This window comes from Equus przewalskii, chromosome 21, assembly GCF_037783145.1.
Source record: "Equus przewalskii isolate Varuska chromosome 21, EquPr2, whole genome shotgun sequence".
Taxonomy (NCBI): Eukaryota; Metazoa; Chordata; class Mammalia; order Perissodactyla; family Equidae; genus Equus; species Equus przewalskii.
Genome location: NC_091851.1, coordinates 4974515 through 4999303, shown reverse-complemented (window position 1 = coordinate 4999303; position 24789 = coordinate 4974515). Strand labels below are relative to the sequence as shown.

At 40.4% G+C, this 24789-nt stretch overlaps 1 protein-coding gene across 6 annotated transcripts in view; it reads left to right on the top strand.

Moving 5' to 3' along the window:
- CFAP61 (cilia and flagella associated protein 61) overlaps nucleotides 1-24789 on the top strand; it is a 294720-nt gene that overhangs the window by 30305 nt on the left and 239626 nt on the right. For all 6 annotated transcript variants that reach the window (XR_011530921.1, XM_070588742.1, XM_070588743.1 and 3 more), the window contains 4 exons: nucleotides 1183-1259; nucleotides 2127-2194; nucleotides 2425-2551; nucleotides 14606-14738. Coding sequence is in view for 5 of the 6 variants with exons in the window: in XM_070588742.1 (XP_070444843.1) it covers nucleotides 1183-1259; nucleotides 2127-2194; nucleotides 2425-2551; nucleotides 14606-14738 (405 nt within the window). In the remaining variant the exon portion in view is untranslated. The remainder of the gene's footprint in view (nucleotides 1-1182; nucleotides 1260-2126; nucleotides 2195-2424; nucleotides 2552-14605; nucleotides 14739-24789) is intronic.

Below are 24789 nucleotides of genomic sequence, written 5' to 3'. Positions count from 1 at the left end.
GAGATAAATCAGCCACGTAATAAACCATGTCCTCCTGTGGCTGGTCCAGTTCAGAATGTAAAACAGATGTTAAGTAAGGTTGTTGTGGGATCAGATGACTTCATACATGGAAAGTGCTTCCAGTGGTGTCTTTGCTGTTGTTATCTAGACTTTGGGGTATGTGTTGTTTGCCTTTTGGGGGTTTTCAAGCTGGTGAAACAAACTCGTGATTCTTCCCTTGCCGTTTTATGCCTGATATACACTCCTTCTGAGTGTTCCTAAGGCTTGTGCTATCCTACACAGGAGGGTAAACCAAGGCACACGGACGTGCAGCTGGTAACCCAAGGCCGTCTATAAAATTATTCAGAAAACGAGAAACACAGACAGCTCTCCTCTTGCCCTGATCTAGGTGCAAGCGCGACCCTTACCAGTCAATGACCTCACATTTTCATTATCTCCAGAATTTAAAGATGTCCCTTTAAACACAGGGGTACTGAGTTGAGCAGACTGATGTGTGGATGTATAGAACAACAACTCATTATTTAGGCCTCTTAAAAAGTCTTCAGAAATTATGGGACAAAGCTCTTTAAAAACTAAAAAGATTTAACCTGAAAGTCGTATTAGAATCTTGCTACTTTGAGTTTTCAGCTCCCAGGTTTTCTGGATCCCAAGAGTAATATTTGATTCTGACTCTGGGAATGTTGAACAAAACAAGCCATTGGATTCATAACGTGGCATCTGCCTTCCATCCTTCAAATTCATAAGAGAATCTTTCACTGTGTCACTTGAATAGAGCAGCAGCTGCTGGCTCAAGAGCCCCCGGGAAAGGGTGATTGTCTTTCACTTGGCATAGAACCCCTGAGGACAAGACTACTGAGTTAATAATCGATTTCATTCCCCTGCAGGCGCTTCCCTGCCCACTGCCTGATTGTAAGGGCAGGAAGAAGGGCCGGACGCACTGGACTCATTTACGATCCCTGTTTCCTTGAATAACTCTGAGCTAGGAGGACAGAAGGCGGCAAACAGAGTCAGTGAGACAGCTCGAGTGCTTCCTGGGTGTCTCATCACTTTAGACATAAAATATCATCCAGAACCCGGCAGCTCGGTGTCCTGGCGGCCCCAAACCCTCCTCCTACCTCCCACCCTGCTCTGACAGCCCAAATGCTGACTCAGCCCTTAATTGTACTCTCTTTTCTTCTGCAGCCTCTGAACACATTGTTCATGCACCTCTTTGTGGCCGTGGATGAGTATTCTGTTGGCTGCTGCAAAGAGATTATTCGGTGAGTGGCCGGGGCCTTGCCGATGGTGACATCTGAAGGCTGGCAGCAGCACTGTAGACAGGACATGTGAATGCCAAAATGACACAAAAGATACCATGTGGAATAGTTTTAAAATATTTTTACAGGACATGAGATTCTTTGAGATGTTTAGATTACTTGTAATTTATAGCTATATGAAAGCATTTGCTTTAAATAATAGTGATATTTCTGAAAGAAAACAATCTATTTCTTTGAATTGATGCCCCTTTCAGTGCACATCTTTTAACTTCCATTGTTTGAGGCAAGCAGGTAGTGCAGCCATTTAAAAAAATGGATTTAGGGGAAAGTAGGGGAAGAGTAAAATGTTACAGGCTTGGATGTTTCTAAAAATAGTTTCCTTCAATCTTATCTTTAGAAAAGTTTATTAATATAACAGACATAGAAGCGGCCTGAATAATATGGCATGCTGAAATGTGATCGGTGGGGCTGCTGAGTGATGGCGATGCATCTCTGACAGCCTGCGCAGACATTTGGGGGTGGCGGCCTCAGCTTTCAAGTGACTTTGTAATGTCACACCAGACCGTCCAGATGCCAGGTCAAAGGTTAATATTAGCAGAAATCTGGTGTGCCACATGAACATGGCACCCTTTATTCTCTCTACCTCCACGGAATGGATAGAAAAGGGGCCATTTGAAATCCAGAGAAAAGTATAGAAGAAAAGGAAATTGCCTTGAAGATGTTCTTGCCTTCGTAGGCAGGGAGCAAAGGAGCCTGTGTGGATTTATGAACACCTCATTTTTTTAGTAGAGGCATTTGTCTCAGTCTGGTGCCAGCTAATGGCATTGCTTTGTTATTAACACCCGTCCCACCCTCTCTTTCCCTTCCCAGGACCGTATTTAAGGCAGTGCCAGAACTTCACTTCATATTTCTCATAGTGCCATGCTACATGAGCCTGGGTAAGGTCAACTCATCTACTTCCTGTCCTCAGTTGTTAATATAGGAGATTCATGCTTAAAATGGTGCTGGGGAATGGGAAATAAGAATGATCTCTAGGTTCTAAATGTATAATGTGCCTATTTGATTGTAACAATTAAAACACAATTTCGAATGGAAAGTATGTTTTGTTCTGAACTCCTAAAGTTACTCCTTGGAAAACAAGGCCAAATTTCTCTGTCTCTATGATTAGGCTCAGCTCTCATAACTGTGTTTGACCCAGTGGGGAATGTCCCAAGTCTGACGTTTGACGAGGACTTTGCCGTGCATGTTTGTCACAGACATAACCATTACCCTCAGCTGCACATTCGCAGAGCCAGGTAAGGTGGGAGTGATGCCTTTTGTTACCTAAGCTTTACCCTGACACTTACCTTATAAAGAGTTTTTAAATTGCCAATTCTTACTGAAGCAATTATAGCTTGGATTAAATTGTTTTATAATACTCGTAAGCATTGCTTCATTTGGAGATGTTTATAGTTCCCCTTGATGACATAATGTGCAGGACTAAATATCTGATGAGACTCATTTGGGGCTATTCAGCTGGCAAAGTTGTGTATTTACTACTCAGGGGTTTCTGAAAACCCACCTTCCTTGGCCCCACACTGAATGAATTAACTTTCAAATAAAACAAACTTAAAATTCTACCTATTTAGTTTTCCCAATAAAGTCCACCTATTTTCTGACACTCAGTGAGTAAGAATTCTATTGATCTTAAAGAGGAGTTTTCCAAGTTGGAGGTCTTTACCGTCAAGGGCCCCCATGACATGCCCTGAAGTTCAGCAGTCTTAAGGAGATGGCTGTGGCAGCTTCTGTATTCCAACGATGGCTGCAACACCATCTTCCATCCTGCAAGCTCTCCTACAACGTGGCATTGCCACTTCTCTCATCAAGAGGTGAGATGTGTGTTCCCTCTTTATGAATCTGGGCAGATTGTGACTGCTTCCACTCACACAGCTTGGCGGAAGGGAGGCTTTATGACTTGTGAGGCTGAAAAGCTTCTGCCTGGTTCTCTTGGGATGCTTGCTCTGGAGGATATCAGGGGAAGAAGTCTGACTGCCCTGAGACCACCGTGCTGGAGAGGTCACGTGTTGGCACCAGGGTTGACAGCCCCAGCTGAGCTCCCATTGACAGTCAGCCTTTCCTCCCAGCTGTGTGAGTGCGCCATTGTGGACGTCCAGCCAAGGAGAGCACCCCTATATCTGCAGCCCAGCTGACATCTGACTGCGACCCCAAGCAGGGACTGCCTGGCTGAGTCCACCCAGATTTCTGACTCACAAAATAGAATACCTCTTTTGAAAAAACTGTGCATATGAAATCATTTCACAAAGGTGGTTGCTTGGCTTAATTTATCAGTGAAGAATAAATTGTATCTTCATTGGGTCAATCAAGCCATATTTGCTGGATTTCTTTAGAAATTATTGAATTTATGTTTAAAAAAAGCAAGAGCCTACTATTTACCAGGCATGTCGTATTATGGCATAATTGTTAAGAATTTGAAAAAAATGACATCAAGTGGATCTAGATTCTGATCTTTGTTCTACTACTCACCAGATGGGTTAACTTGAAAAAGGAACTTGGCCTCTACAGGCTTGAGTTTCCTCTCTGTCAGTGGGTGTGTTGGTCTACTACATGGGATTGTTGCAATGATTGGATGAGCTGATGAAAGTCAAGTACTTAGTATACTTCCAGTCACATGTAAATGCCCAAAGAAATTAAATGTTATTATTAATGTTATTAGAGTTAAGGGTGGGGGAGTGACCCATCTACAATAAGCTGTAATTCTGTGTAGCTTGGAATAGGGAAGGACACAGAGGGATGAAGACAGCATAAGTGTAGTTTACATTTACAAACTGTGTTATATCCATACAGTGATACTGCTCAGCAATGAGATGGAATGAACTACTTATATACATAATAGCGTGGCTCAATCTCAGAAGGTTTATGTTGAGTGAAAGAAGGCAGACACAGAAAAAAGACCATATACTGTTGTTTCCACCTTTATAGTGTACAAAAAGGGCAAGACTAATCTGTAGAGAAAGAAATCAGATCAGTGGTTGCCTCTGATGGATGGAAGAGTGAGACTGGGAGGGACATGATGGAATTCTTGGGTGATGGCAATGCTCTGTGTATTGATTGGGGTGTATGCAGTTGTCAAAACTCATTAAACTGTATTCTTAATATCTGTTCATTTTACTATATGTTATTATACCTCAGTGAAAACAATTTAAAGGGAAAAAGGCTTCACAGAGAAGGTAGCCTCTGAATGTGATCAGGAAGGATAAGTCAGAGTTCAGTCAGGGAGACAGAATGAGCAAAGGCATGGAGGCAGGAAAGCACCTGGAATATCTATTACCAGGCAGGTAGGCAGGTGTGGCTGCTATTCATGGTGTGGGGAGGAAGAGCAGACCATTAAATAGAAAGGAAAAACTGTAATGAGAAGGCTTTGTCTCGGAGCCAGCAGGTAGCACAGAAGAAGAAAGACATGATTCAGGCTGCATATTAAAAGATAACTGATTTTCATGTTATCAGTGGCTTATAGGGGAGGAGCACAGAACAGTCTGGCCAAGAAATGATACTGGCTGGAATTCAGGTAGTGACAAGTCAAAGAGATCCAGGTAGGAGAATGAATCAGGGCAGGTGCATAGATGCAAAGAAATGTCTGAGAGGGAAAGTCCAATTTGGTTCCCAGTTGGATGGAGAAGTTGAAGGATAAGAATGAGTTAATGGTGACTCAGGGTTTTCAGGTTTAGGGGGGATGGTGGATTCATTAGCTTAAAGTAGAAATAATAGTGTTAGATGGACAGGAGAGAGTTGGAAATACAGGTCCTCTCATGAGTAAGGAGATCATGAAAATAAAGGAGACTGTCTAATTGAGGGGGCAATTTTAAAGTGAAAAATCAGAGGACTAGGGCAGAATTTTGAAAGATGAAAATGAGCTGTTAACAATAAGAAGGAAGAAAACTGGAAGAGAAGGAGAGAAGTATTATAGAAGTCAAAGACTCTTAAAGTGGCAAATGATGCAGGGAAATCAAATAATTTGAGTAGACAAAAGAGGCCGTTGGATTTGGAAATTTAAAAAGACAGAGATGAGGTGAATAAAACTGATGAACTTTTAGCCAAAGTGACCAAGAAAAAAAAAGAGAAGACAAATTACTGATACCAGGAGTGAAAGAGATGATATCACTACAGATCCTACAGACATTAAAGGGATAAGGGAATATTACAACAACTCTACAAATACAACAATTTAGATTAAATGGGCAAATTCCTTGAAAAACACAAACTACTAAAACTCATTTAAGAAAAAAATCATAACTTGAATAATTCTATATTTATTAAAGAAAAGTCAGATGAACTTTGGGTGAGAGGGTGGGTAGCTGCTTGCACTGACACTGGCCTCTTCTCCCAGCCTCAACCTGGGGGATGGCCTTCCCCATCCCTAGTTGCTGCTCTTTTTCTCTTGTTCTCATGGCTCTGGATTCTGCTTTCCCCAGGATCTGGGCCTCAGCTTTTCCCCAAGCTCATTCCTTTGGCTCCTCTGTGCCAACCTTCGCCACTCAGTCACCAGTGCCCTATCTCCGGCCACTTGGTTTGAGTCTGGTCTTGTCCCTCCTTGAAGGGCAGAGTTGGATATTGGAAGTCAAATTGCAGTGAGCTGAATAAATGAGAGGTAATGAATTGAAGGCAAGGGAATATTCACTGCTCTTTAGAGAAGTTTAGTGATGAAGGAAGGCAAAGAGAGAGGCAGATGTTGAACATTGTGCAACCATATAAGTGATTCTGGTTTTAGTCTCCATCTAGAGCATTTACTTTGCATTCTGATATCCAGACATCATGTGTCTAAAATAAAGGTTACCAAGGAGTAGAATAAGTTTAGATACCTAATCTACAGTAGGAGAAAAGAAAATTCCTTGCAGAAAACTATTTTTCTTTACTTTCTTTTTATTCACAGCTAAATAATCACATCATAATTCTCTCTTTATAAAATACTTTTGATCATGATACCAGTACTAATACAAGCCAGATGCATTCTGAAGAGAAGGAAATTTGAGTGAAATAATATTTTCAATTGATTCTCTTATATCTTTCAAATCCTCCTTCCTATGATATGAAGTTTCTCTTGTTGGTATCATCAAATAGGCCCTCCTCTACTTCAGGAAGCTGCATTCTTTAAAGACGTTTTATTGTAAAAATATTCACAAGTCAGCAGTTTTTTATGTTATGAGAAATTTCCATAAATTAATTGCTTAGGATCTTGTAAATAGTCTAGCAATTGCTGTACTTTTGTCTTCATTTCATTTTAAAGTCTGTCACTTTTTCCTGCCATTTGCTAGTTAATTTGGGGGAGGAGTTCATTTAACAAAATGAATTATGTTTTCAAACCAGAAAAATTTTTAAGTAAAAATTACTCATTATTTCATTCTTCCATCTTAGTATGTAACTACACACACATATGCAAGTATAGTGTATATGCCCCCTCTCTCTCTATAGTCATGATCACATGTTCTGTTAATTGTATTTTTCACTTAATATAGCAGATCGTCATCTTTCTGGATCAATTTTATTCTTTTTAATGGCTTAATGGTATTTAATCATGTGGCTCTAAAATAATTCATTTAATTATTCCTTATTTATAGAAGTTTGTCCTCATTTTTTTCTATAACAGGTACTACTGTGGTAAACAGTCTTGTACATATATCTTCAAGTACTCATGCTATTTTTTTTCTATAGTATGGATACCTAGAAGTGGAATTTCTGGATAAGAATGCATTAAATACTAAGATTTAAAAATTGATGCTACCAAATTATTCAACCAAAATAGTCATATCAGTTTATATCCTAACCAATAGAGTCTTATTTTCTTACACTCTCACCAATACTGGATGTTTTCAGTTATTAAAACTGTTTCCAATCTATTAGGTCAAAATAGAATTTCGTTGTTTTAATTTGCATGTATCTAAATATTTGTGGATCTGAGTGCCATTTTGCAGGTTTCATTTTAAATGAATCAAATAGTTGAATTTAAAATTATTTCTAGTTTAGGAATTATCTGGATGGATGATTAAACGTGTGTGTGCAAAGTAGACAGTTCTTTGGGGGAGGGTAGAAGGGAATGGGTTACAGGTGAGGGAGGCACGTTTCTAAAAGTATTTTCTCCTTTTTTTTTACTTACTAGAGCACCAGTTTATTATAAAAAGATATAATGCAAGAACAACCAGAGGAAAAAGATGGAAAGGGCAAGGTGTGGGAAAAGGGCGTAGACCTTCCATGCCCGGTCCAGGTGCGCCACTCTCCCCAAAGCTTCCCGCGTTCACCAGCCCGGAGGCTCCATATTTTCTTAAAGAGTAGGCAGTATACCAAATTTGGATTGTGGGAATTAATCATTTTCTTGAGGAATTTTAAAGCTTAAGTACTTTCAACATAGGTATTCAGCAAGACATTATTGTGATAGAAAATTGTGTATAAATTTAATACTGAAACTGGCATGTACAGAGACAGCCTATCTAAAAATTACCCATTTCTTTCAATTTTAGTAAGGGGACGTCTTTGCTAACCTACTCACTGATGCCCTACTTGTCCTTCAGAATGTCGGTTGCTGGAGAAAAGGTGTAAAATGTGCCCAGCGCAGTGCTGGCTTCTAGGAAGCATGTGGTAACTGGTGGTTATGAGCTGGTCTTCTTCCTTCTCTCCTTCCCATCCCACCACCTCCTTCCTTCCTTCCTTTTACTCTTGAAAAATTTAGTGTTATGGACTATAATCTTCAAGCGGACAAGGCTGATGTGGCCTGAACTAAACTTTCCCGATTCCTTCCCCTGAGGTCTTACTTGTTCAGCCTCTGATGGTGAAACATGCCACTTGCCCAGCCCACAGTAAATCTCAAGAAGCAAGTCACAAGAGGAATATAGCCCTGGCAGCATAGAGATGACAGTGGGTACTTCGTCGTGGGGAAGGGACATTTATAAAAAGACAGTTTAGTGTATGGCATGAATTCATGAGGAAATTATGGAATTATGACAGTTGATGCTTTTGCTTAAAGAAGGTGGAGAAGTGTAATGTGTATCAAGAAGCGCTCTCTCCTAAATGTTCAATTTCAAGTTCTGATATTTGCAGGTGTAGAATTTCAGGTATCTGGAAAATGCGCTCACGGGGACTATCTCCCGCCTTAACAATGCAGAAGAAAAGAAGACCTTTCAGAATGTTACGTGGGCATGAGAATAGCCTTGGATCCTCTTGGGCTGCCGTATTTCTCTTATTTCCCCACATTTATCTTTCAACATCTGTTGCATCAGTAGTTACTTGCACTGATAATTAATTGTGAAGAACACAATTCTTAAGATACTAAAGCAGTGAAGGGTTTGGGGGTGTAATTATCCTTCTGCCATTTACCTAGCAACGTATTCAGGAGCCGGCGAATTAACGCTGTCATCCCCAGTCCTGTTTCTTTGATTTACCCATGTGGAAAATTGTGCTGTAATCTGCCCCTCTGCTTAGACCCTAATTATTGAAGTTACTGTTCTGTGTTTTGCATAATATCTGAAATGAAGCATAGCTGCTTCTGGGCACACCTTTGTAATCTGTAATGAGCTTGATTAATCATCAGTGGTGGATTTGAGATGTTCTCAGACTTAGAAACTATTGGAATAGTCTTTCTGGGAGAAAACCTACCTTTTTCAAGCCCTCATGGGAGTGAGGGAGGACTCACAAGGAAAGGATTATGTGCTGTCAGTCAGTATTATAAAGTAACTAAAATGGAATACTACTTTTTGTTGATAACGATTAACTAAATTGGGTCAACATTATTGCTATTTAAAATAGATGAAAGAAAATTTAGGACTTTAAAACATAAAACTAGTGGTTTTTAAATACTAACTTTTCACCTCTCAAAGCAATTATTTTTATTAAGCATTTGATAGTCTCATGCTCTTTAGGACTCCACTTAAGCTTGACTTCTGAGCAATTTCATATAAATGAACATTCTGATGCTAAAGTTTTGAATGTCCTAAAGTATTCAAAATATGGGGTAGAGTAATTACAGAATTTCGCCATTAAACGTGTTGAGTCCTGATAAGTGACCCAGCAAATAGAATTTGGTTAGCAATCCAACTGGAGCGATGGTGTGCCAAGATAGACTTTTGGATCAGATCCTGGTGGTGTGAATGGCAGGGGCCTCTAATTGGCCTTGAATGTGGTTTGAAATCATTTAGGGTTTAAAATCCTCCATAACTTAAAACCATGACGTTTTTCAATGAGTAGAAGCTAAATGGTTCTAAAACCTATTTCAAAGTTCTAAAATGGAATATAGTTTAGAAATGATGGATTTGATTTTCTTAAAGAAGACCACTAGAGGTCACAAGAAGTCTTGGAAAAACAAAGGTGCTTTGTTTTACACATCTGAGTAAAAAGAAAAATCCAGTTGGCACCCACTGTAGGTTTTAATACGCTGCATTCTTTCGTGCTACCACTAAACTGGATTCTCTGTGATTTTTTTCCTTCATTCTTTGATTTCTTAACGCCTACACACACGTACACACACTCTCAGGCTTGAAGAAATACCATTGTTATGGCATCTAAAGTGACATCAGAATCACTTTTTCAGTGGTACACTTTTAGGTCTAGCTAATGAAATGTAAGTCCTCTCCGGGTGTGGAAAATGCCCTCAGACAGGAGAGAGGTGGGCAGGCCGATGTTCTGCATGCAAAGGTGGTCTGCTGCTGCTGCTGCTGTCATTGCAGTCCTTATGTGTGAACTTCCATCTGTGAATGCGCAATGGTTTCTTTGCTAGCAAGAAAATAACACGCACCTCCTGTGCTTAAGGGAAGCTGGCCTGTAGATTATCCACTAGGATTGTAATTACACAGAAGAGTGGTCAAGATGTTGAGGCATTGAAGCACTCTCAGAGTCTGCCTGTCAGCAAGAGACCATGCCAGCCAGCTGGGAAAGTTCTGTGGGGTCTGGGCATCATGATGCTCCTCGAAAGCACAGCTAACAGACATAGTGGAAATGATGAGTGAGTTTGTCTTTTCTTCTCCCAACCTCCAAGGAAGCCAATGAGAGCCGTCAGGTCCCTATCATCCTTCACCTTGCCTTCTCCTGGGTTAAGAGGGCACCCATTCCCCAAGTGAGGTATCCTTGAGAGGCTGTTGATTATCCTAAGCTTTAGAGTTGACTCCATTTTCATTGGGCATGTTTTTCAGAGTCTGATGGACATTTAGTGCCTGAGCCATCAATCAGCCTTTATGGGATGGACATTTGTTTCTTCCAAACAAGCTAAAATAAAATATTATATAACTGGTTACATTAACAAGCACATAATTGCCTCCTACAAGCCACGTGCTGAATGGAAGCTATAAAGGAAAGTTTCTTTTCACTCAGAATGGTGTCATTCCCATTATACTTTATATTGGTGAACTATGACCTTCCATAGTCATCACCACTGAAAGGCTGTGGGTCACAGAGGTGCCAGGCACGTGGCTCTGCTGTGCCAAATGAATTCGGGGAAGTCGTGGCTCTCCTGCTATCTGAGTAGCAGGTGGTGCTCATCGCCTCGGAATGCTCACATTTAAACATTTCACTGGCTGAATTGTTTTTGGTAGCCGGGGTGTTTTGTTTCTGTGAGGCTGGACTTTGTCATATGCCATTTGAGACTCTGCGAGGCTGATGTCATACTTTATCATTAGCACCGGGGCTGATGCAAGATCATAAATTATCGATTACCCCAAGGAATGCATTTAGCAGAACAAGGTCCTCTTTATCCATTTTGGCTTAAGTGAGAGACTCTTCAGAACACTAAGATTTGAATGTTTTTTTCTTATATTTCCCAAAAGAATTAGAATTGTGGTATGATTATGAATAAGTTTGTTAATGGGCTGCTGAGGGCTCATGATTAGACCTACAGCCCTGGGTCCCTGTAAACCTTTATTCCTGATGTTTATATCCATTGAGTAATATTTTTATGTCCATCATATAGAGAAAAGCCCATGGTACACAGTTGATTTTGGAGTTCCCTATATGATAGCGATCTCAATCTACTTAAAATGATTAGGATATTGAGTTATTTAAAATAATTATCTCTATTAATAAATATAAATGCAGACTTTTATTTTTAGCAAAATGTTTGAAAATGGATTTGTTGGCTATGCTCACCTAGAATCTTCTTTAAAAATTTTTTTAACCTATATCATCCAGGACTCTTTACAGAGAAAAGCCACCCCTGTTAGCAGCATCCTTTGGGCAAGTTGTTAAGTGGGGAAGTGAGTGGCTTCTAGAATGCATTGGAGCATTCTAGGCTCCTTCAGCCAAGGTCCTGAGCACCCAGGTGGTGCCAGCTGGCAGGGGTTTCCAGGTGGCATGGGGTATGGTGGGGGGCATGTGAAATCTCTCCAGAGCAAATACTGCTGAGGGCTTACTGCCTGCCAGAGAGTGAACAGGAGGGTATCCCTTGTATTACCACACTGTACCCTCCCACTATCCTTGTCCCTGCCCATTTTGTAGCTGAGAAACCAAGGCCTAGTGTTGAAGTGACTGGAAAGCTTTCTCAGTCAGTAGAGTCAGGCTAAGTAGAGGGGATGTGGAGCTCCAGTGAGGGACTGTGGGCTCACTCCCCAGATGTGCCCCTTCGAGCCACACGTCCCTCACGTGGAAAACACGCAATGGCACCCCTTAGCACTGTCAGTGCGTGTGGGACACTGGGCCGGGTCCTGGTGTATGGTAAGGGCCCTGTCCATGTTGGCTGTCACTGTTGCACGTGTGCTGTGGGCTACAGGGTGTGCAGATGTGAATGGTCGACAAAACTGGATACTGGTTAAAGTGCTAAGGACAGATTTTAATTAGTAATAACTATTGTGATAGGGAAAAGCATCCACTGTGAACTGAACTCAACTTTGGTATGTACAGAGGTGACTGGGCCTCTTACAGGGAAAATGAGGGAATTGGGAGGTGGGTAAGTGGGTCTTGGTAGAGTCAGGGAGGTGAAAAATTACAAAAATCAGGAAGATGGGGTTGGTGCATATGAAACCCATCTGAGTTTGCTAACTGGTGCTTATTGAAGTTAGGCTCCTACCCTCCCACAGAGACTGGGAGACAGAGGCCCTATCCTCAGGAGTTGGCTGGAAGAAACAGGAAATTCTTCTGGCAGCCTTGAGCTTTCTCAGGAAGGCACTTTAAAGGTGGCTAAGGTCATCCTAGGGATGTGGCCTTGAGCTATTAGAAACTATGTTAGTGTTTGTTCAAGACTTTATAGGCCAAGGTTGAGGCCTAGTTGAGAAGAGGGCTCAGATGAGCCGGGCCAGAGTTTGGTCAGGAGAGAGTCTTTGCCACAGAGAGGCACAGAACTCCCTCTCTATCCACAAAGAAAAGCATGTAGCATGTTCCTTGGTTGGGAACATGTCCTGTGTTGACATTAACACCAGAAGTGGACAATGGATATCCAATGATGACACTCTCGTTGGATTCCTGGGAAAGGAGGCTGGGAAGATGAACCACTGGAGGGTGTGGGGTGGAGGTTAGCCTTGAAGGATGCTGGAATTTGGGATAAGTGAGGGGGTCACAGAGCTGTATAGGAACAGAGGTGGAAAGAGGGAAGATGGTGAGGTCCCCTTCTAGGGACAATGAGTAGATCAACTTGTATTGTTGTTGGTGATAAAGATGGAAAGATGGAGGCCATAAAAACGAGGGTAAGGCTTCTGTGCTCAACCCATAAACAGTGGGGACTGGCAAAAGTTTTTTAGTAAGGAAGTGAGGTGAAGAAGGCAAGGTTTTAAACATAGTGATAGTGAATGAAATGGGAGAGTTTATACCTACAGTGTCCAATGGACAATTTTGCAATGATTCAAGCTTCTGTAGTGATAACCTCTCCCATTCCATACGTTAACTATAGATGTTCTATGCCTGTTCTTATTGACCCTGGAGGAGTTGTGGCAAGGCTGCCTTGATGATTCACAGTGTTGACCTCTGGCCCTTGAGCCAAAGACTCTCCTCTCAACTGTTTTGCATGTGCTCATGCTTCCTGCTACCAGTTTTCAAAAGGAGTGTCAAGAAAAAGAAGGATTTTTGAAGAGCATTGTTGACTTAGTGTAGAATGTGACAGCAGCATCTAAGTCAACTGACCTGAGTTCATCACATGACTCTACTGCCAACTAGTTCTGTCCTATTAGGCAAAGTATGCCATCATCCCTCTCAGCCTTGCTCTCCTCCATCTGTGCAATGAAGATGGCAATGCCTACCTCCTGGGTTGCTATGAGAAGTATAGCAACAGAGGTAATCTGGATAAAGCCCTGAGCTTTGTATACATACTAATAACTCAATAGACGGAGCTACTATTAACATCAAAGAGAACATATTAGAAGATAAAATGAGGTGATGAAGATGGCTTAGTAATGAAATAAAGGAGAGAGGATAAAGGTTAGTAGCCAGATCAGATATACTACCAAAAAGATAACACAAATGTGGAGCATTTTAATAAGAAAAGTACCAGGAAAAAAGTATAAAAACATTCTAGACAGATAAAATAGAACACAAAATTTTACCAAGAATGTACTAAAAAGAAGAAAATACTTAAATATGGCAGCAAGTTGGAGTCCAAGGGCCAGGATGACCATGCTGCTATAAACCTGGTTCTTGGGTCCTCCTCAACCCCCGATATTGGTTGTCAAGGTCACTGTAGAGGGTACTGAGAATGGAGGTTTGAGGTGGATGTCCCAAGGATGGTGAGCAGAGCTTCGTTACCTTCAAACCAGAATTTCCTCCTCTGTGGATAGTGTAGAAATGTCTCAGGAATGAAGGGTACCATGGGCCAGTGTTGGAGAAATGCCTAAGCAAGGTTAAATATTCTTTATCCCAGTACTTCTCAGAGTCTTTAATACATAACTGTGATACTCCAGGAGGGGATCTATAGAAGGTCCTGGTTTTAGACGGTGGAATTCTTTTAGGAGGAGGAAGGGGATGCTTGAGACAATGTCATAAAAGTAGTATTCCTTGGAACACATTTGGGAAATGCTGTCCCAGCTGCTTGTCCTTTGGCTCAAGACAAATAATGCCCTATGTTCCACATCCAAACATGCCGAGTGTGTTCCCTCTGCCTGGAATGTTCCATCTCCAGGTCTCCACATAACTTCCTCCCCTTCTCTTCATTCAGGTCTCAGCTGAGATGTCTCGAGAGGTCTTCTCCATCCCAAAGCACTTCTCACTATTAGAAATGTTTGAAGTGATGTACTTGTTACAGTTTTATTGTCTGTTTCTCCTTTAGAATGTAAGTTCATTGCATGAGAGTGTTGCAGTATTCCTGGCATTTAGAACAGGGTCGGGTGCATAGTAGACGCTGCGTTGAAGAACAAATGAATGAACGAACAGTAAACTTAAGACTTTCTTTTAAACAGGGTGGAAGATCATGATGATCTTATGCCAATATTTCTGCACCATGACACCATTCTGAAGGCAACTTATGGCGAATACTTCCTGGCTGAACTAATAGAGGCCCAAGATGAAGAGAATCATGCTGTCGTGTGTGAGGTTGGTGATTAACCCACCTAGGGATGTGCTTGGTGAAATAAAAGAGAGAAATAAGTGACATTGCTCCTGATTTTACCCAGTGCCCCAGGGCTGCCATCCCCTGCTCCCTCCCCATGCCCTCCAGGTGGCATGCCAGGCTGATTTGTAAACTGTGGCATCACTCCTTCTGTGCTGTTACTGGCTTTAGGTTTTTAGGTTTTTGAGATCCTTCCAGATGCCCAGGCTCCTGTGGATTCTTTGCCCTGTTCCTAGAGTTAGGGGTTAGAGTTAGGAGGAAAGGAAAATATCCTCTAGGGATGTCTAGGGAGCATTTCTGAGATCCCAGAGGTCAGAGTTCACAAACTAGAATCCTTCTGGCAGATGGATTGTGTTTGACTTGGAAAGTGATTCATTTTTTAAAAACTTAGTTTTTTTTTTTTAAAGATTGGCATCTGAGCCAACATCTGTTGCCAATATTTTCTTCTTCTTCTTCTCCCCAAAGCCCCCCAGTGCATAGTTGTATATTCTAGTTGTAGGTCCTTCTGGTTGTGTTATGTGGGACGCCACCTCAGCATGGCCTGATGAGTGGTGCTATGTCTGCACCCAGGATCTGAACTGGTGAAACCATGGGCCGCAGAAGCAGAGTGTGCAAACTTAACCACTCGGCCATGGGGCTGGCCCCCAAAACTTAATTTTTAAAAAACTTTTTGTTTCAACAAAATTTCACACTTATAGAAAACTTATAAGTACCCAGGTTTCCTAAATGTTAACGTTTTACTACATTTGCTTTATCATTCCCTTTGCTTGCTCTTTCCCTCTCTCTATTTATATAGGTAAAAATATGTGTGTATAACATAAATTTATATATTTTTTCTGAACCATTTAAGAGTAAGTTGTGGATGTAATTCCCCTTTACCTTTAAATAGTTCAGTGTGTATGTCTTAGAAATGAGGATGTTCTCTTACGTAACTGCAATGCAGCAATCAAGTCGAGCGGTTACGGTCCTGCAATCCTGCTATCTAATCTACAGACCTTATTCAGATTTTACTGACAGTCCTGATAATGTCCTTTATGGCAGAAATAAATCCAGATCATTCGTTGTACTCAGGTGTCATGTGTTCAGTCTCTTATAATCTGGAACAACTCCCCAGTCTGTCTTTGTCTTTCATGACGATGACATTTTTTAAGAGTACAGGTCAGGTGTTTTGTAGAATGTCTCTCAATTTGGATTTGTCCAATGTTTTCTCATGATTTGATTCATGTTATATGTAATTAAATTTTGTTGAATTAGTAGCTAACATTTAAAAATTAGGAAAGAGCATATAACAATTGGAATTTCTAGCTTTCCTGGAAAAATCAGAAGGCCTGCCTGTTGGGCCTGTTTTTCTGCAGGGCCCCAGGGAGTTGGAGCTTTGGAGCAGCTGCCACTGCAGGCAGTGGGTGCCCTCCAGCCCAGCACCATTCACACCGTGCCCTGGGTCTTCACAAGCTTCCTCAGCCCATCTTCTCCATTGTGTGCGAGCACGGTCCTTGTGAACACATCAGGTGTGACCACTGACTCAGGACATGCCCTGTGAGAGTCCTGATTCCACAGTGTCCATCCAGGAAGGCTTTACAACAGGAGGTTTGGGATGGAAATAAAGAAACACGGAACCCATGCCCTCTAGTTTGCCAGCTGTACACCCAGAGGTCCACACCCAGGGGAAAAGTTGGGAAGAGACAAAAAAGAGAGCTGGCAAGCTGCTAGCTTTATTGTGTCTCAGCTCAAAGTGATGAGCAGATGAACCTGGGACTCTAGGTGGCTGATATGAGCAACTCTGTGACTCTTGAGACCATCTCTCATCCTTGCTCCACCCCTGGAGGCATTCACTGAGGGACACTCCTCCTTTACAGAATGTTAGCTAGCAGTGAGTTCCTTCTCTGCATTTGCCCCCACAGGATTTGATAAAGAAGATCCTAATTCTGATAGCTACACATATGTGTACTGAGGTATCTTTAGGCCTTTATTTGGGTTTGAACCTGCCAACATAGGCCTTCCTGAAAAATAACATGATAGCTTTCTACCTCATGCCGCTCCATCTGAAGCTTTGGGCGTTCTTAAGAGTTGAAAATGCTGAAATAGGGATATTCATGGGGTCTGCCCAAGGGTATGGAGAAACTGTCTGACTGAAAAAAATTGAGACTCTTAGCATCTTAGGGTCATTAGGGAATATGTGCTAACTATTCAGCGTTAGGAAGGATAGGGTCATGACCAATGGCATCTGCTTTATGTGTATATGAGAAATGCGAGGAGAATAATTTAAAGTAGTGGTACTCAAACCTGAGCATGCATTGAAGTTACTTCTTGGGCTAATTAGAACACAAATGACTGGGGACACCCCGCCACCACAGCGTCTCTGATCCTGTAGGTCTGGGATGGGGCCTGAGAATCTGCATTTCTCACTAGTTCTCAGTGATACTGATGCTCCTCGTGTAGGCACCACATTTGAGAACTCTGTTTTAAAGGAATGAAGCTTCCCTCCAAATAGCTTGTTATTGACTAGTGTACAAGGACCTCACAAGGCCAGCCTTTTGTTGATGGTTTTAGGAATTGAGAAAAAAAGCAATTCAAACGTGAGCTAAGATGTTCTCTTTGCATCCATGAGAAATATAGAGGGCAATTTTTTGGTAAAGGCCTTTAAGAGAGGTTTATATAGGCTTGTACTGAAGATTGTTTTTGACAGCAAGATAGTCTTATTTTGAGTGAATTTTCGTGTTTGTCTTTTGCATATCATAATTAAGAAACATGCATAGACCCCTTGGGTACCCAGCCCTGTACCTGAATATTTCATTCATAGAATCCCAAGGTTCAGGCAAAGATGACCACAAATTATGCTTTTTTTAAAGTGGATATTTGATCTTCATTTTAAAAAGGAGGGTTTTGTGCCAGTTTGTTGAAAAGCATTCAAAGGTGGGAGTTTAGCAGTTTTACTTCTAGGAGGACTTGTTTCGGGAATCCATCATTCTTCATACACTCAGTTCTCATTGTTTGACAACACTGTAAGGGCTATTTTAAAAATATTGCTTTTCGTGAAAAACATGGAATCAAAAGTTCTCTTGTTTTGATGACTTGATTAGCGTGAGACTTCGTTCTCCGTCAGTGGTTCTCAAGCTTGGTGTGTATGAGAGTCACCTGGAATGCTTTTAGAACATCCCCATGCCACTGGACTTGCATCTAGAATACGTAAAGAACTCATGCAGCGACAAAGAGGCAAATCATCCAAATGAAACGTGGGCAAAGGATTTGAATAGACATTTCTCCAAAAAAAATATGCAAATGGCCAGTAAGAATGTGAAATGATTTTCAATACCATTAGTCATTAGGGAAATGCAAATCAAAACTACAGTGAGATACCACTTTACACCCACTAGGATGGTTATCATAAAAGAGAAGGACAATAACAAGTGTTGGTGAGAATGTGGAGAAATTGGAACCCTGAGACATTGTTCTTGGGAATATAAAATGGTGTAGCCACTTTGGAAAACAGTCTAGCATTTCCTCAAAAAGTTAAACATAGAATTACCATTTGACCCAGCAATTCACTCCTAGAATTGAAAATAAATATTCACTCAAAAACTATGTACACAAACATTCATAGCAGTGTTATTCATAATCGCCAAACAGTGGAAACAGCCCCATGTCTATCTGCTGATGAATGGGTGAACAAAAAGTGGCATATCCAAACAATGGAAAATTATTAGGAAATAAAAGGAATGAATTACTGATGTATGTTACAACATATTTGAACCTTGAAAACATCATGCTAGGTGAAAGCAGCCAGACATAAAGACCATGTATTATATGATACTATTTATATGAAAGCCCAGAATAGGCAAGTGTATAGAGATAGAAAATAGATAAGGGGGGGGGGGTGATGGGGAGTGACCAGTAATGGGTATGGGGTTTCTTTGGGGAGGACGAAAACATTCTGAAATTAGTGGTAGTGGTGTACACCTTCGTGAATATACTAAAAACCACTGAATTGTATACTTCTTAAAGGTTTATTTTTATGGTAGGTGAATTATATCTCAATTTTTAAAAATTCTGTTGCTAGGAATCATCAGGATTAATTAAATCAATCTTTTGGGGTGAGACACAATCAGTATGGTTTTTTTTTTTTTGGTGAGGAAGCCTGGTCCTGAGCTAAAATCTGTTGTCAATCTTCCTCTTTTTGCTTGAGGAAGATTATCCCTGAGCTAACATCTGTGCCAATCTTCCTCCATTTTCATATTTGGGATCCCGCCACAGCATGGCTTGATGAGTGGTATGTAGGTCCATGCCCAGGATCGGAACCTGTGAACCGTGGGCTGCTGCAATGAAGCGTGCGAACTTAACCATCACGCCACCAGGCCAGCCCCCCACAATCAGCATTCTTTAAAAGCTCCCCATATAATTCCAATGTGCAGTCTAGGTAGTGAAACATTTATCTGCATGACGGAAAACACATCTGGTGAAGAATGGGATGAATTTAGAGAGATAGGGGCATTAGCTACTTAAGGTGAGAACTGTCCCTAAAAATTAGATTGTGGGGTATTAGTCCATACTAGTTGTTTCTTCTACATTGAAAAGGTTTTTATTTTTATTCTTTCATACTTAGGTTTTTGCATTTTTTTTTTAAAGAGTTGCTTTCATATATTCTCATTGGACCTATAGCTTCAGGTTAATGAAAAAAAGGAAGGGTTAGGAAGTATTTGGGCCCAGCAGGACCATTTTGAAAAGCTATGTCTTTACACGATGAGACAAAAACTGCTGAGAAGTAGTATGATTCATACAGACCCCCAATAAGGACTTTTACTGACCAAACTATAGGACTCCGGTTTAGTCAGGTCTTTGTTTTTTGGAGAAGAATTTTATTTATTTTTTGCAGCTTTATTCAGATATAATTGACATACAACATCGTGTCAGTTTAATGTGTTGATTTAATACATTTATATATTGCAAAATGATTACCACCATAGCATTAGCTAACACCTCCCTCACATGTCATAATTACCATTTCTTTTTGTAGTGAAAACATTTAAAATCTACTCTCTTAGCAGCTTTGAAGTATATAATACAATAGAAGTAATTATAATCACCATACTGTACATTAGATCCCCAGAATTTATTCCTCTTCTAACTGGAAGTTTGTGCTCTTTGGCCAACATCTCCCATTTCCCTCACCCCTCACCCCCCCTACTCCCTGGTAGCCACAATTCTACTCTGCTTCTACGAGTTTAGCTTTTTTAGACTCCACATATAGGTGACATCGTACAGTATTTGTCTTTATCTGACTTATTTCACTTAGCATAATGCCATCAAGGTCCATCCATGTTGTTGCAAATGACAGGATTTCCTTCTTTCTCTTGGCTGAATAATATTCCATTGTGTGGATAGATAGATATGTACATACATGCATACACACACACACACACGCACACTACATCTTCTTTATCCATTCCTCTGTCGACAGACACTTAGGTTGTTTCCCCACCTTGGTTATTGTGAGTTATGCTACCATGAACATGGGAGTGCAGATACCTCTTCAAGATCCTGTTTTTCTTTCCTCCTGATATACGCCCAGAAGTGGGATTGCTAGGTCATACAGTAGTTCTGTTTTTAATTTTTTGAGAAACCTCCATACTGTTTTCCATGATGGGTTCATCAATTTACATTTCCATCAACAGTTAGCGTAAGTGTTCCCTTTTCTCCATATCCTTGCCAGTACTTGTTATCGTTAGTCTTTTTGATGATAGCCATTCTAACAGCTGTGAGGTGATATCTCATTGTGGTTTTCATATCTTCTTTATCCAGTCATCAGTTTCTGGGCATTTAGGTTGGTTCCACGTCTTGGCTATTGTAAATAACACTGCGATGAACATAGGGGTGTATGGGAGTCTTGGGATTGCTAATTTCAGGTTCTTAGGATAGATACCCAGTAGTGGGATAGCTGGGTCATAGGGTATTTCTATTTTTAACTTTTTGAGGAATCTCCATACTGTTTTCCATAGTGGCTGCACTAGTTTGCATTCCCACCAACAGTGTGTGAGGGTTCCTTTTTCTCCACAACCTCTCAAACATCTGTCTCTTTTGGTTTTGGATATTTTTGCCAATCTAACGGGTGTAAGGTGATATCTTAGTGTAGTTTTGATTTGCATTTCCCTGATGATTAGCGATGATGAACATCTTTTCATGTGTCTATTGGCCATACTTATATCTTCTTTGGAGAAATGTCTGTTCATGTCCTCTGCCCATTTTTTGATCGGGTTGTTTGTTTTTTTGTTGTTAAGCTGTGGAAGTTCTTTGTATATTATGGATATTAATCCTTTGTCGGATAAGTAGCTTGTAAATATTTTTTCCCAATTAGTGGGCTGTTTTTTTGTTTCAATCCTGTTTTCCCTTGCTTTGAAGAAGCTCTTTATTCTGATGAAGTCCCATTTGTTTATTCTTTCTATTGTTTCCCTCATCTGAGGAATTATAGTGTCCGAAAAGATTCTTTTGAAACTGATGTCAAAGAGTGTACTGCCTATATTCTCTTCTAGAAGACTTATTGTTTCAGGCCTAATCTTTAAGTCTTTGATCCATTTTGAGTTTATTTTAGTAAATGGTGAAAAAGAATGATCAATTTTCTTTCTTTTACATGTGGCTGTCCAGTTTTCCCAGCACCGTTTGTTGAAGAGACTTTCTTTTCTCCATTGTAGGCCCTCAGCTCCTTTGTCGAAGATTAGCTGTCCATAGATGTGTGGTTTTTTCTCTGGGCTTTCAATTCTGTTCCATTGATCTGTGGACCTGTTTTGGTACAGTACCATGCTGTTTTGATCACTGTAGCTTTGTAGTATGTTTTGAAATCGGGGATTGTGATGCCTCCAGCTTTGTTTTTCTTACTCAGGATTGCTTTAGCAATTCGTGGTCTTTTGCTGCCCCATATGAATTTTAGGATTCTTTGTTCAATTTCTGTAAAGAATGTCCTTGGGATTCTGATTGGGATAGCATTGAATCTGTAGATTGCTTTAGGTAGTATGGACATTTTAACTATGTTTATTCTTCCAATCCATGTGCATGGAATGTCTTTCCATCTCTTTATGTCATCGTCAATTTCTTTCAAGAAAGTCTTGTAGTTTTCATTGTATAACTCTTTCACTTCCTTGGTTAAATTTATCCCAAGGTATTTTATTCTTTTTGTTGCGATTGTGAATGGGATTGAATTCTTGAGTTCTTTTTCTGTTGGTTCATTGTTTGTGTATAGAAATGCTACTGATTTATGTATGTTGATTTTATACCCTGCAACTTTGCTGTAGCTGTTGATTGTTTCTAATAGTTTTCCTATGGGGTCTTTGGGGTTTTCTATATATTAGATCATGTCGTCTGCAAACAGCGAGAGTTTTACTTCTTCATTGCCTATTTGGATTCCTTTTCTTTCTTTTTCCTGCTGAATTCCTCTGGCTAACACCTCCAGTACTATGTCGAATAGGATTGGTGAAAGTGGGCACCCTTGTCTTGTTCCTGTCCTCAGAGGGACGGCTTTCAGTTTTTGTCCGTTGAGTATAATGTTGGCTGTGGGTTTGTCATATATGGCCTTTATTATGTTGAGGTACTTTCGTTCTATACCCATTTTATTGAGGGTTTTTATCATAAATGGGTGTTGGGTCTTGTCGAATGCTTTCTCTGCATCTACTGAGATGATCATGTGGTTTTTGTTAATGTAGTGTATCACGTTGATTGACTTGCGGATGTCGAACCATCCCTGTGTCCCTGGTATAAATCCCACTTGATCATGGTGTATAATCTTTTTCATATATTGCTCTATTCGGTTTGCCAGAATTTTGTTGAGGAGTTTTGCATCTATGTTCATCAGTGATATCGGCCTGTAGTTCTCCTTCTTTGTGTTGTCCTTGCCAGGTTTGGAGATCAGAGTGATGTTGGCTTCATAGAATGTGTTGGGGAGTACTCCATCTTCCTCAATTTTCTGGAATAGTTTGAGAAGGATAGGTATTAAATCTTCTTTGAATGTTTGGTAGAATTCTCCAGAGAAGCCGTCTGGTCCTGGACTGTTATTTTTGGGGAGGTTTTTGATTACTGTTTCTGTTTCTTTACTTGTGATTGGCCTATTCAGATTCTCCATTTCTTCCTGGTTCAGTTTGGGGAGGTTGTAAGAGTCCAGGAATTTGTCCATTTCTTCTAGGTTGTTCAATTTGTTGGCATATAGTTTTTCATAGTATTCTCTTATGATCCCTTGTATTTCATTGGTATCTGTTGTGATTTCTCCTCTCTCATTCCTAATCTTATTTATTTGAGATTTCTCTCTTCTTTTCTTGGTGAGTCTGGCCAAGGGTTTGTCGATTTTGTTAATTTTTTTGAAGAACCAACTCTTTGTTTCATTGATCCTTTCTACTGTCTTTTTCGTTTCAATATCGTTTATTTCTGCTCTTATTTTTATTATTTCCCTCCTTCTACTGACTCTGGGCTTTGTTTGTTCTTCTTTTTCTAATTCTGTTAGGTGTCGTTTGAGGTTGCTTATGTGAGATTTTTCTTGTTTTGTAAGGTGAGCCTGTATTGCGATGAATTTACCTCTTAGGACTGCTTTTGCTGCATCCCAAATGATTTGGTATGACGTGTTCTCATTTTCATTTGTCTCCAGATAATATTTGATTTCTTCTTTAATTTTTTCAATAATCCATTGTTTGTTCAGTAGCGTGTTGTTTAGTCTCCACATTTTTGTACCTTTCTCTGCTTTATTCTTGTAGTTGATTTCTAGTTTCATAGCATTGTGATCAGAAAAGATGCTTGATATTATTTCAACTCTCTTGTATTTATTGATGCTTGCTTTGTTTCCCAAAATATGGTCTATCCTTGAGAATGTTCCATGCGCACTTGAGAAGAATGTGTAGCCTGCTGTTTTTGGATGAAGTGTTCTATATATATCTATTAAGTCCATCTGGTCTAATTTTTCATTTAATTCTATAATTTCCTTGTTGATTTTCTGTCTGGATGTTCTATCCATTGGTGTTAATGGGGTGTTGAGGTCCCCTACTATTATAGTATTGTTGTTGATGTCTTCTTTTAGTTCTGTTAAGAGTTGCTTTACAAATTTTGGTGCTCCTGTGTTGGGTGCATATATATTTACAAGTGTGATGTCTTCTTGGTGGAGAGTCCCTTTTATCATTATATACTGTCCCTCTTTGTCTTTCTTTACCTGTTTTGCTTTGAAGTCTACTTTGTCTGATATTAGTATAGCGACACCTGCTTTCTTTTGTTCATTATTAGCTTGGAGTATTGTCTTCCATCCCTTCACTCTGAGTCTGTGTTTGTCTTTGGGGCTGAGGTGTGTTTCCTGGAGGCAGCATATTGTTGGGTCTTGTTCTTTGATCCATCCTGCCACTCTGTGTCTTTTGATTGGAGAGTTCAATCCATTTACATTTAGAGTGATTATTGAAATGTGGGGGCCTACCGCTGCCATTTTATGTCTTGTTTTCTGGTTCTCTTCAATTTCCTTTGCTTGTCGTCCATGGTTTAGTCTGTTCTGATGGAGAGCTGCTACTCTCTGTTGTTGTCCTTCTACTTATCTCCTTTGTTCTTGGTTTTGTAGTCCCTTTCCTTTTTTTGATTTTTCGGGAATGAGCGTTTTCCTGAGCATTTCTTGAAGAGGAGGTTTGGTGGCAATGAACTCCCTTAATTTTTGTTTATCTGGGAAAGTTTTTATTTCTCCATCGTATTTGAAGGATATTTTTGCTGGGTAGAGAATTCTCGGCTGCAGGTTTTTGTCCTTCAGATTTTTGAATATATCATTCCACTCTCTTCTAGCCTGTAAAGTTTCTGCTGAGAAATCTGCTGAAAGCCTGATGGGGGTTCCTTTGTAGGTCAATTTCTTCTGCCTGGCTGCCCTTAGTATTCTCTCCTTGTCATTGACTTTTGCTAGCTTCACTACTATATGTCTTGGGGTTGGTTTACTTGCATTGATAAAGTTTGGAAATCTATTGGCTTCTGTCACATGAAGTTCCATCTCTCTCCCCAGGTTTGGGAAGTTCTCAGCCATTATTTCTTTGAATAGGCTTT